Genomic DNA, 15,060 nt, shown 5'->3' on the forward strand with positions numbered 1-15,060 from the left:
CTCGGATCGCTGGATTCAAAGTCCAGAGTGCTAACCATTACACCATGGGGCCAGGACGGATGCTCCCTGTAGTGTCTTTCCGGTGACAAATCTTGATCCCTGTGTCCCTGCAACGCTAAAGTCAAGGCTTGAGTATTTTTCAGAAAGATTAGATCGCCCCCTAGAGATATTTTGGAAAATGTCTGTTGGCTTGGTCAGGCGAGGACCAGAGTCCAGTCACAAGAATTGCAGGACGCTGGTACCTTGGCACTGTGGGATGCTGGCACCCTGGCATTATGGAATATTGGCACCTAGCAGTATGGAAAACTGGAACCCTAGCACTATGGCTTCACTATGTATGGCAGTGATGACTAACCTTTTTGAGTCCCAGTGCCCAAAATGCCGCACAAAACCAAAGAATTTCCTCAAAGTGCCAGCACGTCAACTAAACCTTAATAACAAGATTTCAGTATCTAAAAACTCTTTATAAAGTTGTCTGAACTATGTAACATCATTTTTAAAGGTTGGGATCTTTGTATCGTCAGAGTATCAATTTGATTCACAAACCTTTGGTTTTCGTTCCAATGTATTGGTAATGTACGATGTTTGAATGATTTCATTCAATTTAATGAATTTAGGAAGAATTTGATTCAGTTACACAATATATTTTAAATGTATCATTCACATAACATGTCAAATGTATCCTGAGTAAAAAAAAAAAAACAAGATAAACTTCTTAAAACTGTTAACTGTGTCAAGACTCGGTGTGCATGCCCAAAGAGTCTATACATTTTTTTTTTTTGGTAAAATTTACAATCAAATTTGAAAATAGTCAAATCATTATGTTTCTAATAATATGTAAAGAAAACAAAAGAGCTTTCAACTAAACCGTTTTTATTGGAAATTCCAGATTGGACTACAACAGGGCCATGTAAAGTCTCTTTTTTAAATAACATCTTTAAATACTATTTAAATAACTTAGAAAGTGTCTTAACTGCAAACTGAAAATACTACTTCATGTAAATATATGCATTGGGCATGCTCTGAAAAAAAATTCATGTGATTTTTGTTGTTACATGCATGCTGAGAACTTGTCAATCCTTGGCTCATGGTGCATTAAATTTAGAGCAACAATTGCAGCACTCATGCCATCCGTTAATCTGTTTCTAGCATCAGATTTTAGGATTCCAAGCCAAAAACAGTTGCTCACAAGCATAGGATGACCCAAACAAAGTAAGAAGAGCAATCCCAAGTGCTTTCATGGACTTAAAATTGTCTGGCAGAAAATCCCACGCTTTTAGGATTTCGTTCTCAGAACTGCTAGCAAGTGAGTTCATTTGTCACCCTTTCACACTCAATACGTTCAAGAGCCGCACGCAGGTCACTGAATTTACTTTTCCAGATAGAGCTTTCTTGAAATTCCAGTAGCTCCATTTCCAAATTTTGAATATCCAACCAGTGTAAGCAGGAAAGATCAAGATCTTCAAATGTGGACTTTTCTGGGGAAGTTACAAATGAAAGGGCTGTTTCCATCTTACAGAACTGAGAAAAATCTTTTACTAAAATTCTCCTTTGCTTTGGCTACAATGGTGGAATATGCTTTGTGGATTTCCTGGTGTTTTTTATGACTGTCCACAAATATTGTAGAATTATCCAACACACAACAAAGGCAATTAATTTAAGTTCAAATGATGACTCATTAAACTGCTATAAAGCAACAGTTTATATATTTATAAAGTTCTGTTTCAGGGAGCGCCCTTCCAGGACTAACTAGGTGGTTAAATTGATCCAGTTGATCCATCCAACCGCTGCAGAACTAAACTGGGGTCACAATGTGGGCCAGGCCGGGTCACCCACCTTCCCACTAAGTAAAAGGATCTATATGGAGGGTGGCCTGGGGGGGGGGGGACGACCCTGATAACTCGGATGACCTAGGCCTTGCCACTTCTAAAAACCAGCTAGTTGATCATTATATAATAAAATAAGGAATAATACATCACATATACAGTTATATATAATAAATGATAGTAAATTGATGCCACCATCCTACCTTGTTCTCATAGCACCCCACATTCTTGGAACTTAATAAAGAAAAGCTCACTCACCCACCCACTTTGGGTCCTTTCTCCGGGAATCCTTTTTCAGGAGGCCCCTCCCAGAATCCAGGGATTTCCCGGACTTTTCGTCCTTTCTAAATAAGCTTTCTGAACCCGTCTGGCTCCGGTCCTGGCGTCCTATCTTGACTCTTGCAGGACAGGACAGGATCATTGAGGGCCAGCTTCTCTAAACTCGAAGAATCAGCCCTAACGCGTGGGGAACCCCTCGCCCTACCTGGGGAGTCTCAAGGGGAAACTTCGTGCACCAGCTGGCAAAGGGACAGGGCGGAGCAAGCGTCTCCTGGCTTTCCCGCCCGCGCCACTGGTTTTCAATTTGGTCCTCTAGATCCAAAGCTCAAATTGGCGCCCTAACCCTGCGCCACCCGCAAACTTAATTTCTTTGTAATTTCCTGCACTAGCTACGTCTGACCGCTATGGCAAGCAGTATAGGACGAGAGGCAAAGAACTGCCACGATGCAACCTGAAAGTCTTCACTGTTAACCCCAGAAAGACCCTGGAAATGAGTCTATAGCTAAGGAAGCTAAAGCTCCTTACCAGACTGAATGCATTTGACAAAGACAAAGATCTAGATAAATGATCCCCTTCCAAGTAGACCTACTTTTGCATTAACTCAAAGATTAAAAAGACGTGGACAGCTGTTTTTAGGAAGTTTTAGTGGCTCTGAAAAGAGCCTTTGGGTAAGTTAGCACACGGAGCAGAGGTTTACTTGGAGCTGGTGTACTTGGTGACGGCCTTGGTGCCCTCGGACACGGCGTGCTTGGCCAGCTCGCCGGGCAGCAGCAGGCGCACGGCCGTCTGGATCTCGCGGGACGTGATGGTGGAGCGCTTGTTGTAGTGCGCCAGGCGCGACGCCTCGCCCGCGATGCGCTCGAAGATGTCGTTGACGAACGAGTTCATGATGCCCATGGCCTTGGACGAGATGCCCGTGTCGGGGTGCACCTGCTTCAGCACCTTGTACACGTACACCGAGTAGCTCTCCTTGCGGCTGCGCTTGCGCTTCTTGCCGTCCTTCTTCTGCGCCTTGGTCACCGCCTTCTTCGAGCCCTTCTTCGGGGCGGGTGCGGACTTGGCTGGCTCGGGCATGGTGATGATCAGCGGTCAAGACACTGAGATGCTGCGATGCCGCCTCGCCGCCGCCTTAAATAGCAGAAGGCATGCAGATGAAGGACGGAGCTGCCCACTCCCGATTGGTCAGTTTTTTTAGTGATGTCACAAAACGCTTTGCACCAATCGGGACGCGCCGTCTGCGGGCTCGCGTTGCCATGGGTCAAAATTAAACTTACGGCTGGGCCAATCGTACGGCGTCCTTTTCGCGCTCTGCGAGGCCTATAAAAACACAGTTGGCGTCTGGCTTAGACCAGCTGTTACTGGGACCACATTAGCACACGACTCATCATGTCTGGACGTGGCAAGCAGGGAGGCAAGGCCCGCGCTAAGGCCAAGACCCGCTCTTCCCGCGCCGGGCTGCAGTTCCCCGTGGGCCGCGTGCACCGGCTGCTCCGCAAGGGCAACTACTCGGAGCGCGTCGGCGCCGGCGCCCCGGTGTACCTGGCGGCCGTGCTCGAGTACCTGACGGCCGAGATCCTGGAGCTGGCGGGCAACGCGGCGCGCGACAACAAGAAGACGCGCATCATCCCGCGCCACCTGCAGCTGGCCATCCGCAACGACGAGGAGCTCAACAAGCTGCTGGGCAAAGTCACCATTGCCCAGGGTGGCGTCCTGCCCAACATCCAGGCCGTGCTGCTGCCCAAGAAGACCGAGAGCCACCACAAGGCCAAGGGCAAGTAAAGCTGCAGCAAGAGTTTCCTGAACAAACCAAAGGCTCTTTTCAGAGCCAACTACTTTTTCTTTGAAAGAACTGCAACACGGTTTTGTAAATTATTTCCTCAGTCACCTCGTTTCTTGTTGCAACCTTTAGTATCTATGAGAAGATGGTTCCCAGTGCTCTTACGTAGTTGCAGTTCTAAAATGTGTTGGTTCTGAAATAAACACCCCTAAAGCATTTCGTTATTCTTAAATGCCCTTAGGAATAGTTCACCCCACGATCATATATGAATAATTCAAGTTGAGCCTGCAGGCTTCTACAGGGCTTATGAATAAACGAAGACCGGGTTATGCTTAAATCCTAGGTTTACTCTTGATACACGTATAGCATTTCCAGCTCACGAATCAATCTTTCTAGAACATTTTAGACAGTTTTAGTAATTAATGGTGATTATATCTGGGGTTCCCCCGCCCCCCATTTTCAGTTTTCCTTGCCCCAGCAGTACAGTTTGACCCCTTTTCTGTTAAGTCAGAATAATGCTTAAGTTGCAATTGTATTTCCTTTGACTTTTGTACTGCACCTAGTAGTGCCTAACGGCCATTCCAGGTTCTGTATTTAAAAAATCACTCCAGGCGGGCTAGGGGGACCATATGGGATGTGGATATAAAACTGGTTGTTTGGTTGGTCGCTTTCAAGGCGAACGGCCCGGCTTATACTAACTTCCCAACCCCTGTATTGTCTTCATGTGAGAAAAACAAGTTATTTTCTTCTAAAATAAAGGTTTTTTGATGCAAGGCCCATTTATTGTTTCTGGAAACAGCTAGGCATAAAATTTACAGGCAAATAGAAGTTAGATGCTAGTATAAGAATAAGAATTTGGGGCAGAGCAAACGCGTGTGTGTGTTTAGCCAATCAGGTAGAGGCTGGGCGGGCCTTGCCTCCTTTCGTCCAATCACTATCTGCTGTGCGTTATAAAGAGGCCGCCCGGGCGTCTAGGGAGCCAGTTGTACTCTCGGAAGGGTCATGGCTCGTACCAAGCAGACCGCCCGCAAGTCCACCGGCGGCAAGGCGCCGCGCAAGCAGCTGGCCACCAAGGCGGCCCGCAAGAGCGCGCCGGCCACGGGCGGCGTGAAGAAGCCGCACCGCTACCGGCCCGGCACCGTGGCGCTGCGCGAGATCCGCCGCTACCAGAAGTCGACCGAGCTGCTGATCCGCAAGCTGCCCTTCCAGCGCCTGGTGCGCGAGATCGCGCAGGACTTCAAGACCGACTTGCGCTTCCAGAGCTCGGCCGTCATGGCGCTGCAGGAGGCGTGCGAGGCCTACCTCGTGGGGCTCTTCGAGGACACCAACCTGTGCGCCATCCACGCCAAGCGCGTCACCATCATGCCCAAGGACATCCAGCTGGCCCGCCGCATCCGGGGCGAGCGTGCCTAAGTCCACCAGCTCAAATCCTCTTCGTACCCAAAGGCTCTTTTCAGAGCCACTTTCATTTTCACTAAAAGCTGTTGCATTGCTATTGATTGCTAGGGAAAAGCGGCTAGTTATAGCAGATTCCTATCTGCTCAGAAATAACTCCTGGCCATCACGGGGAACCATAAGGGACGCCGGGATTCGAACCAATCACTTAGGTCCTGGGTCGGCTGCTTGCAAGGCAAACACAGCTATGCAATCTTTCCAGCCCCACAGGAATCACTCCAATGGGGCTGCGAGAATCACTTGTGCTGAAGGTCAAAGCTAGACTGGGTGCCAGAGCAATAGCACAGTGGACAGTACGGTTGCCTTGGATGCAGCCGACCTATGTTAAACCTCTGGCACCCCATAGGTCCCCTGAGCCTGCCAGGAGTGACTTCTGATTGCAGAAATAGGAGTAACCCATAAGCACCTCGGAGTGTGATCCAAAACAAACAAACAAAAAAAACCCAAGTTAGCTTGATTGGGTATTTGGACAAGCAAATAGTAGTTGAATATAAGTTTGCAGCTAAACAAGAGGATTCCGATTTAGGATAAATGTCCCAACTGGGAGTGCAATTGCTCTCGGACTCAGGCAACTGCCTGGTAAAGAATCCATGCCCGTGTGATTTCAAACGGTGCCCAGGGTCTGCAGAAAATGTTAACTTGGCTAGGGCTGCGTTGGTAATTGGCCCTAGGTAGGATCCAGCAGTAGCTTAATTCAAATCATTTTCTATAGACTTCTATAAGGATTCCCAGCGTAATGTAGAGGAAACTGGCTGTTTGAAGCAGCATTTAATTCTCAAAGATTAGAGTCACTACTGACATCTGGTAATGCTATGAGATGAATTCAAGTTTTTCTTTTCCAAATGTTTCCTTTGGGAGAGGGCCCTGGCTGGCCAGGCTGGGGGGCTCTTGTTGGCAGACAGATTAAAGTGTTAAACTTTATTCCAGTTATGTGACCTTGTTCCTCTACTCTGTTTTTTTTTTTTTTTTTTTTTTTTTTTTTTTGGTTTTTGGGCCACACCCGTTTGACGCTCAGGGGTTACTCCTGGCTATGTGCTCAGAAATCGCCCCTGGCTTGGGGGAACCATATGGGACGCCGGGGGATCGAACCGCTGTCCGTTCCTTGGCTAGCGCTTGTAAGGCAGGCACCTTACCTCCAGCGCCACCGCCCGGCCCCCGTTCCTCTACTCTGGAACCCTACAAGTAGTACCAAAACAAAACCACAGGATTCATATGGGATTTCAAATGCTCACTTGTCTGCTTGGCTAACTGCTGGACCTCTGAAGAGCGGTGGCCAGAGACCCAGCCCACACTATCAGTCTGGGCTCCACTGACTTTTGTGAGGGTTTTATCTATGTTGAGAGTATGTCTGACTTGCTCTTAGTCTCTTAGGGTTGAGTTTTTTTTTCATTCTTGAAAGGACAGTTCTAAAAGGAAGGAGGTGTGCTGCTGACTAGCTTTTGGGGTCCAGTTGAATTAGAGAACTTCTATGAGTCCTGTCTAGGAGAGTGGATGCACAGGTGGCGAAATATGAAGAAATGAGACCACACAATGAATGCATAAGAGAAACAGCGTTCTAAATTTTAATCTGTGGGGCAATTATATATGAGGTAAGTTGCCAGTAACAGGTATGAGAAGAATGTTCACATTGATAAAAAAACAGATACTTTCTGGTACACAGAAACATTAACAGTAGTAACACATAACAATTCACCTGGCTAAGCGGATATGCAGCTCTGGTAAAAAAAAAAAAAAAACGATATGAGTAAGAGTCCTGAGTTAAAATGGAGTTAAGATGTTAATTTTAACATATCAAAGCAGATCCTGCCCAGCTAGTTTCAGATGTAGAAGTTTTGGGGGTAGGAAGGAGCTAAGTTTCCCTGTCAAGTTTCCTATTTCTGCAGGAAAATACTTTATGTATAGTAAGAGTAAGTGAAAGAACCAGGCTAAAGAAATGCAAAATTTTATACCTGGTAAGACTTTTCACAGCCCAATGCTACATCTTGGCCAAGCCTTTTCGATGTAAAGTCAGAGCTGACAGAAAGAAGAAAATTGTCTCCTAGTGTCTTTGCTGCTGGAACTTGCCACGTAAAGAGAAATTTAATCAAGGCTAGTTTTGGCCTGTAAATACACACAGAAGAGGGAGAATTTATTTTAGACCAAAAAAATGTGAAGAAAGTATTATGTCAGTACCATAATACAAATCTCAAAATTATGTCTACTGAATTTCACCAATTATCCACTCAGGGATGTAGCTTCTCATGGGCCTTTGGGAGTAGTCAAAGCAGCTATTCACGCTAAGAATATGACATCCTAGTGGGTCTTCTGTCCATCCTCAGAGAAATATAGAAATTCTTATTAATGGCACAGGCAGAGGTCTGTGTTGGTGCTATGTGGGTTGGCTTCGGTTTGGCTTTTCAGAGGACGCAACAGCTGAACACGAGGTTGGTTGGTCCTCAGCTTAGAGCTCAGTTCCAAAATCTGCTGTTGAGAAGTTTCTGGCTTGAAACCAAACCAAAGTACTCTCATTGCCTCTTTTCTAAAACTTCAAGAATAATATATTACCAGTTAAGACTTTTTAGATGGGATCATATATAGAAATAGAAATAGGACTTAGTAGGGGCCGGGCGGTGGCGCTAAAGGTAAGGTGCGCCTGCCTTGCCTGCGCTAGCCTTGGACGGACCGCGGTTCGATCCCCCGGTGTCCCATATGGTCCCCCAAGCCAGGAGCAACTTCTGAGCGCATAGCCAGGAGTAACCCCTGAGCGTTACTGGGTGTGGCCCAAAAACCAAAAAAAAAAAAAAAAAAAAAAAAAAAAAAAAGAAATAGGACTTAGTGCCTTTGTTGTTGTTGTTAAACTGGGATTTAAAAAATTGGATAGTATATATAACAGTAAGGAGTAAACCACTTTTTATGAGGACCATATAGTTTTTATAGTTGTTACTAGGGTATTGAACGCATTTAGTCTTAATAGAAAAATAAAAAAAAATTTGGACAACATAGGGTGATGCACTCTTTAACAACAATGTAATAAAATAGTTAGTGAATTCATTTAATACTCCTCATTCTCCATAAGTGTTGCCATTCATTCCCTGATGATGAAGACTATTCCTATAAAAGATGTATTTAAGACACATATGTTGGGTCCATGTGCTTGAGTGCGTGTTGCCTGGATGTCCCCTCTTGAGACGTAGACTTCCCTACTTTCATGCTGGGCTGTGCACTAGAGCTCTCTCTGCCTTTAGAAAAGAATGTATTTTCTCACAAGGATGCTACTTGCCTTCAATCTTATCCTCTTCCTCTGTTTTCTCAATGCCATCAAATAAACCTGTTTTCACTTAAAAAAAATAAAACAAGAAGAGGGGCTGGCGAGGTGGCGCTGGAGGTAAGGTGTTTGCCAAGGTGGCGCTAGAGGTAAGGTGTTTGCCTTGCAAGCGCTAGCCAAGGAAAGGACCATGGTTAGATCCCCCGGCGTACCATATGGTCCTCCCAAGCCAGGGGTAATTTCTGAGCTTGTAGCCATGAATAACCCCTGAGCATCAAACAGGTGCGGCCCGAAAAACCAAAAACAACCCAAGATTATTATTTTTGTTTGTTTGTTTGTTTTTGGGTCACACCCAGCAGTGCTCAGGGGTTACTCCTGACTATGCTCAGAAATCGCTCCTGGCAGGCTCAAGGGACCTTAGAGGATACTTTTAAGGCAAAGGCCCTCCCTGCTATGCTATCACTCAGGCCCCACCCCCGATTTACTTTTATCTTCTGTTACAGACCTCCTCCCTTTAGCTATAGATACCCTCAGGCAGTTAAGAATATGAGGGCTGGAAGAAATGAATGAGATTAACTAGTTCCTGGGGTGCTCTGCCCTTTCACTCCCACTGTCTCAGACTCACCTGATCCATCTGGGAAATGAATACCTGGCCTGGGTCAGGACTGGTAAGGTCCTTTCCAAGCTATGGTGTTCTGGACATTCAGAAAACCTCCAGCCTGCAAGGCAGCCACCATACTGTTGACCTGTGTCACTTAAAGTGGGTTCGGGCAAGTCCTAGCCTCTGTCCCTGGAGCCTGGAGGCCTTGGGTGGATTCAGTCTGTAGCAGGGAATTGCAATCAATGCTAGATCACTTCAATCCAGGTGGCCAACACCTTCCCCTTCGGTCACAGACAGGGATTCCAGGAGAAAACAATGATCAATGTAATTAGTAGAAATGGACTTAAAAGACATAAGGGGAGAGAAAGAGCAGGATACAAGTTTTTGAGAGAGACCAAGATTCTACATAGTAGGAAAAACTGAGAATGACTTTACCAATATTGTCTAAGTGTGGTGGTGTTCTTCACATACATTAAGGTTAATTATATTAACTATTATTAATAGTTATTATTATGATATGGTAAAATAATATTACCAGTAAATATTAAAAGTAATAGTTAAAATATTGATTTACTGATAGTCAGATGACATTACTTTTAGTTAAATATTAGTTAATATTATTATCTAACTGTGAGTTAGCGAAAGATAATCTTGGACTCTGCATAGTCCCCTCATAGCCTCATCATGACTGGATTCTCCTGTAGCTTCTTTTGGGGATGAGGTTTGGAGAAATTGATTGATTTCTGGGTAATACCTCGACCTCACTGTCTCCAAAAAGCTCAGTATCTGTGCTCCTCATGCCGTTGTCAATTTTTCTTATTCTTTTCTTTCTCTTTATTTTGTGAAAAACTCATTTCCAGAATGTCCCCTATCTCCTGACACCACATGTAAAAGAATGATTTTGGGTTGGTATTTCTTGTACGGTCAGGTTTATGAATCCCCAGAGAAGTCATATAATAAATCTAGGTCTTTCCAGTAACCATCAAAGCAGAATGCTCGAGTTAGGTTTAAGTGACAGTCACACATCTGCGAAGCCTGCAGGATAAACATGGCTGATTGATACTTGGGGAAAGTATAGGAAAGCTGATAGGCCAGAACAGGCAATTTCTGGGGAGAAACAAGGTAACTCTCCTCTCCAACACCCCCAAAACAAAATAGCAAAAAAGCCAGAGATGGCTTTTTAAAAAGTTTTTGAATTATTTTTTTATTACTGTTTTATTTATTTTTATTTTTATTTTATTTATTCATATATATATTTTTGTTTTTGGGCCACACCCATTTGACACTCAGGGGTTACTCCTGGCTATGTGCTCAGAAATCGCTCCTGGCTTGGGGGGACCATATAAGATGCCGGGGGATCGAACCGCTGTCCGTCCTACGCTAGCACTTGCAAGGCAGACACCTTACCTCTAGCGCCACCTTTATTATTATTTATTTATTATTATTATTTTTTATTAGTTTCCTGGTCTTGACATTGTTGAATTTACAAAACTTGAGGCACAGAGTTTTGGGGTGGGGGGCCTGACTTCCCAAGCAGACTTAGCCATTGATCAAAACAGGGACTTCTTAAGTGACAAGACTTTGAAGTGTTCAAAGAGAGATTGAAAAAGAGTAGGGTAAGGTTAGTTATGCAAAAATGGTGGCACAAAGATGAGGAATAAAAAGGGAAAAGTGACTAGATGAATACAGATAATACAGAATTACCATTGATGCCAGTCAAGCCTGATCTTGGGGGCAGCTTCAGCTGCAACTCTCCACTGACTTTCTTAGAAATGCTTACAAAAAACATTGCATAAAAGGAGGCAAAGTGGTATGTATGATAACTCTTCAGTAATAATATTGCAAACCAATGTCCCAGAGGGAAAAAAGAAAGAGGCAAAGAGAAAAAAACGTCTGGCATAGAGAAAAGCAGAAGGAAAATGAGAACATTGGTGGCAAGAAATGTACACTGATGAAGGACTAGATGATGGAATATTGTTTGGCTGAAATTCAGTCATGAACAACTTGTAACTGTGATTTCAATTAAAATATTTAAAAATCAAACAAACAACACCAAATAATAAAAATCATTATTATTTTTTAAATTAATGATCAAACATTTTCTAAACAAAACATTTAAAACTTTTTAATAAAAAATAAACAGAAAGGGGGCCGGAGAGATAGCCTTGCAAGCAGCTGATCCAGGACCTAAGGTGGTTGGTTCGAATCTCGAAGTCCTATATGGTCCCGTGAGCCTGCCAAGAGTGACTTCTGAGTGTAGAGCCAGGAGTAGCCCCTGAGCACCACCGGGTGTGGCCCCAAAACAAAAACAAACAAAAACAAACAAACAAACAAATAAATAAAAATAAACAGAAAGACCTAATTAGTAACAGCAATCACAACTTCAGATGTCACTTTCCATTCCAGGGAATGTTAAGATCAGTGTTTACAGATTAAAAAAAAAAAACATTTAGAAAATAAATTTCAGCCTGGATCAACCTTGAACCCAGAGTACAGGGAGAAGAAAAGAAAACGAGTGGAGAGGAGTGGGAGACAGATGAGAAAGAATAGAAATAAGAATTCAAGGGAATTCAGGTACATCAGTGTTAAGAAAGGAGAGACAAAATATCCAAACCACAGAATATTTCAATAGCACTAAAATCACGAGACCCAAACAACCAAACGTAAAACGGTGCCAGTCCATATGGCAGGATTGAAGGGAGAGGTAGAGGAGGGAACCTGGAGATATTTGGTGGAGAAAAATTGATATTGGTGTTGGAATCGGTGCTAGAAAATAGAAGTCGAAAACTCAACTATGAATCACTTTGTAAACAAGGTCCCTTAATAAGAAGCTGAAGAGAAAAATAAATAAAACCCATGAAATTAAAAAATATAAAGGCTCAGCAATTCCTTTGATACAAAGACCAAAAGAACACAAAGGGGCCCAGCAAGGCTGCTGTTAGGCTCCGCCCCTTGTCAGTTTCCTGAGTGGGCGTGGCTCTGAGTCCAAGAACGAGGTTCTCAAACAGGTCCGATTCAGCCTTATATAAACTGCTGCTAACTCGGCTTAAGGCAGACACTTCTCCACTCGCAGACATGTCTGGACGTGGCAAAGGCGGTAAGGGCCTGGGCAAGGGCGGCGCCAAGCGGCACCGCAAGGTGCTGCGCGACAACATCCAGGGCATCACCAAGCCCGCCATCCGCCGCCTGGCCCGCCGCGGCGGCGTCAAGCGCATCTCGGGGCTCATCTACGAGGAGACCCGCGGCGTGCTCAAGGTCTTCCTGGAGAACGTCATCCGCGACGCCGTCACCTACACGGAGCACGCCAAGCGCAAGACCGTCACCGCCATGGACGTGGTCTATGCGCTCAAACGGCAGGGCCGTACCCTCTACGGATTCGGGGGCTAAATCAGATCGCTCTAAAATCAAAACAAAAGGCCCTTTTTAGGGCCGCCTACAAGATCATTTCGAAAGAGTTGAAAACACTTGGCTCACAGTAGCCCATGGCAAACAGTCCCCCCAAATCCGTAGTATTTGTTTGGTTTTGGTTCGGTTTTTGGGCCACACCCTGCGGTGCTCAGGGGTTACTCCTGGCTGTATGCTCAGAGATAGCTCCTGGCAGGCACAGGGGACCACCTCTTGTCCTGGATCGGCTGCTTGCAAGACAAACGCCCCTGTGCTATGTCTCTGGACCCAAATCCCTAGTCTTAAGCACGGAAACAATTTAAATATTCTCATCTCATTGCTTTGTTATAAAAGCCTTTATCCTAAAACTATCCCACGCCACTTGAGACAGTAAATTTGTAACGAAGATTCAGTGTATTCATGAAGATGTTAAGTATCCCATGGTAATGAAGCCAAAATAGCAGTTTGTCAATTTCAACATGGTTAATTCATTGCAGGTGGCTGCATTTCACTTGCTTGCTTCCAATGATAACTTTCATCTAAATAGTGCAACGTTGGGACCGGAGGGTTAGCACAGCCGATTGGGGTCGGAACCCCAATCTAGATCCTCCGAGCCTTCCAGGAGTGATTTCTGACCTCAGAGCCATGGAGTAACCTCTGAGCGCCGCCCGGTGTGTTCCAAAAACTAAAACCAAAAAACAAAACAAAAACAAAAAAAAGAAGCAACGCGTCCTCAGGTTCTCATGTTTAAGGGTTGGGGTTTTGTTGGTTTGGGGGCTACACAGTATGCACTCAGATTTTAAGCACAGGGATCGATCACGCCTAATTCATTTAAGTAATGCTGGAGATCAAATCCAAACCGGCCACGCAATGCAAGGCAAATGTGCTCCGCTTTAAGTTCTCTCCAGCTCTAGGTTTCAAGTTGTTTTTTATTTTTTTCTCAAAATTTATTAAATGTTGTAAGTCCGTCCCCCCCGGGGCCCCACATTATCCAGAAGACTGGAGGGCGGGAAAGTGTTCCCCTTTCTTCAGGATTCAACAAAGAACCAATTGTGTGGCTGGGATAGGGTAGACTGCTGTCCAATCAGAGCGCAGAGGCTGCCTATAAATGCTGGACCAGCAGCTTTTCCTCATTCGTGCTTAGCTGTCACACTCTTGCCATGGCTCGTACCAAGCAAACCGCTCGCAAATCCACCGGCGGGAAGGCTCCCCGCAAGCAGCTGGCCACCAAGGCGGCCCGCAAGAGCGCGCCGGCCACGGGCGGCGTGAAGAAGCCGCACCGCTACCGGCCCGGCACCGTGGCGCTGCGCGAGATCCGCCGCTACCAGAAGTCGACCGAGCTGCTGATCCGCAAGCTGCCCTTCCAGCGCCTGGTGCGCGAGATCGCGCAGGACTTCAAGACCGACCTGCGCTTCCAGAGCTCGGCCGTCATGGCGCTGCAGGAGGCGTGCGAGGCCTACCTCGTGGGGCTCTTCGAGGACACCAACCTGTGCGCCATCCACGCCAAGCGCGTCACCATCATGCCCAAGGACATCCAGCTGGCCCGCCGCATCCGGGGCGAGCGCGCTTAAGTCCACCAGCTCAAATCCTCTCTACCCAAAGGCTCTTTTTAGAGCCCCCAATTTCTCAGGAAAAAGAGCATGTGCATTTCATTTGCTAAGGTCAACTTGCGTTAAATACAAGGTTATCATACCTAGCTGTTTGAGGTTGGCTATAAGTGTTAAGGTACTATGCAGAACCATAGTGGTGACTTAAACACGCTATATTATAGTTAAAATCTCAGTTTAATCAAAACTACGTTTTGCTGAACCCTCCAGATTCGCTCCTTTCATCTTTAGCCAGTGACTGCTTAGTATGAGCTAACATAACTTCATTAGAAATAAGTTCTTTTTAGCCTAGCTCTAGGCAATTAACCCTTACCAGTGAGTATTGGCCTTTCTTTAAAAGTTTCTATTGAAATTTCATGTCAAGGTAAAACTAAGCTCTTCTCTAGCACTATAAAGTTATAGAATTCATTCTTGGAACGATCAATTTGCTCTTGGTTGGCTTTAGGACTAATTACAGTAGAGATTACTGGCACGCTTGATCTCTGCAGGAACTGTCCTGGGTCAACCATACTGCGTTACTGAATTGTTCCCCCTCTTCCCTATCCCTGCTTTAGGAATAGTCGACTATTGTGCATGAGATAACTTCATCTTCCCTTTGTCTTGCTTATTCAGGCATAAGATATGTTCACCCCCACACCATACATAGCCAATTCGACTTCAGACCTCACAATTTCAGCACTGTCCATTTCATTCACCCTTATGTTCCCCCTAACTATTCTGGGCCTCTGTAACCTCCAAATTTCTCATCCTTTTTTAGGTAAAACCCAATTCTTCTAAAATACAGGTCTCTAATAACATAGTCACACTGACGACTCCTGAGTACTTAACTTACAGAAGAGGGAAAACTCAAACTTGTTCCGTGTTACTAAACTATGGAGTTTAGGAAG

At 45.2% G+C, this 15,060-nt stretch overlaps 5 protein-coding genes and 1 non-coding gene across 6 annotated transcripts in view; 3 read left to right on the forward strand and 3 right to left on the reverse strand.

The window, feature by feature from the left end:
• The window catches only part of TRNAQ-UUG (transfer RNA glutamine (anticodon UUG)), a 72-nt gene extending 20 nt beyond the window's left edge, over positions 1 to 52 (reverse strand). The window contains exon 1 of the tRNA in view: positions 1 to 52. This exon is cut by the window's left edge and continues 20 nt beyond it. This is a non-coding gene — a tRNA (tRNA-Gln).
• LOC125996117 (histone H2A type 1-B) overlaps positions 1 to 15,060 on the reverse strand; it is a 949,462-nt gene that overhangs the window by 931,006 nt on the left and 3,396 nt on the right. The window lies entirely within an intron of this gene.
• LOC125996155 (histone H2B type 1-C/E/F/G/I) lies at positions 2,786 to 3,185 on the reverse strand. The gene has a single exon (XM_049765104.1). It carries the CDS (start codon positions 3,177 to 3,179, stop codon positions 2,799 to 2,801), a length of 381 nt encoding a protein of 126 aa, XP_049621061.1. The 5' UTR covers positions 3,180 to 3,185; the 3' UTR covers positions 2,786 to 2,798.
• LOC125996118 (histone H2A type 1-D) lies at positions 3,492 to 3,884 on the forward strand. Its single transcript, XM_049765070.1, has one exon. The coding sequence runs from the start codon at positions 3,492 to 3,494 to the stop codon at positions 3,882 to 3,884; it is 393 nt and encodes a 130-aa protein (XP_049621027.1).
• LOC125995867 (uncharacterized) lies at positions 4,885 to 14,141 on the forward strand. The gene is made up of 3 exons (XM_049764832.1): positions 4,885 to 5,293; positions 12,256 to 12,535; positions 13,711 to 14,141. Exons 1-3 carry the CDS (start codon positions 4,885 to 4,887, stop codon positions 14,135 to 14,137), a joined length of 1,116 nt encoding a protein of 371 aa, XP_049620789.1. The 3' UTR covers positions 14,138 to 14,141.
• Positions 12,255 to 12,569, forward strand: LOC125996158 (histone H4). The gene has a single exon (XM_049765107.1). It carries the CDS (start codon positions 12,258 to 12,260, stop codon positions 12,567 to 12,569), a length of 312 nt encoding a protein of 103 aa, XP_049621064.1. The 5' UTR covers positions 12,255 to 12,257.

This window comes from Suncus etruscus, chromosome 18 (assembly GCF_024139225.1).
Source record: "Suncus etruscus isolate mSunEtr1 chromosome 18, mSunEtr1.pri.cur, whole genome shotgun sequence".
NCBI lineage: Eukaryota > Metazoa > Chordata > Mammalia > Eulipotyphla > Soricidae > Suncus > Suncus etruscus.

Excerpts from the sequence above, each read along its gene's own strand:
- LOC125996158 (XM_049765107.1), top strand. The coding sequence starts at position 12,258 with ATGTCTGGACGTGGCAAAGGCGGTAAGGGCCTGGGCAAGGGCGGCGCC.
- LOC125995867 (XM_049764832.1), top strand. The coding sequence starts at position 4,885 with ATGGCTCGTACCAAGCAGACCGCCCGCAAGTCCACCGGCGGCAAGGCG. Across the intron at positions 5,294-12,255 it reads CATCCGGGGCGAGCGTGCCT|ACATGTCTGGACGTGGCAAA; the intron begins AAGTCCACCAGC and ends CTCCACTCGCAG. Across the intron at positions 12,536-13,710 it reads GTGGTCTATGCGCTCAAACG|CTGTCACACTCTTGCCATGG; the intron begins GCAGGGCCGTAC and ends ATTCGTGCTTAG.
- LOC125996118 (XM_049765070.1), top strand. The coding sequence starts at position 3,492 with ATGTCTGGACGTGGCAAGCAGGGAGGCAAGGCCCGCGCTAAGGCCAAG.
- LOC125996155 (XM_049765104.1), bottom strand. The coding sequence starts at position 3,179 with ATGCCCGAGCCAGCCAAGTCCGCACCCGCCCCGAAGAAGGGCTCGAAG.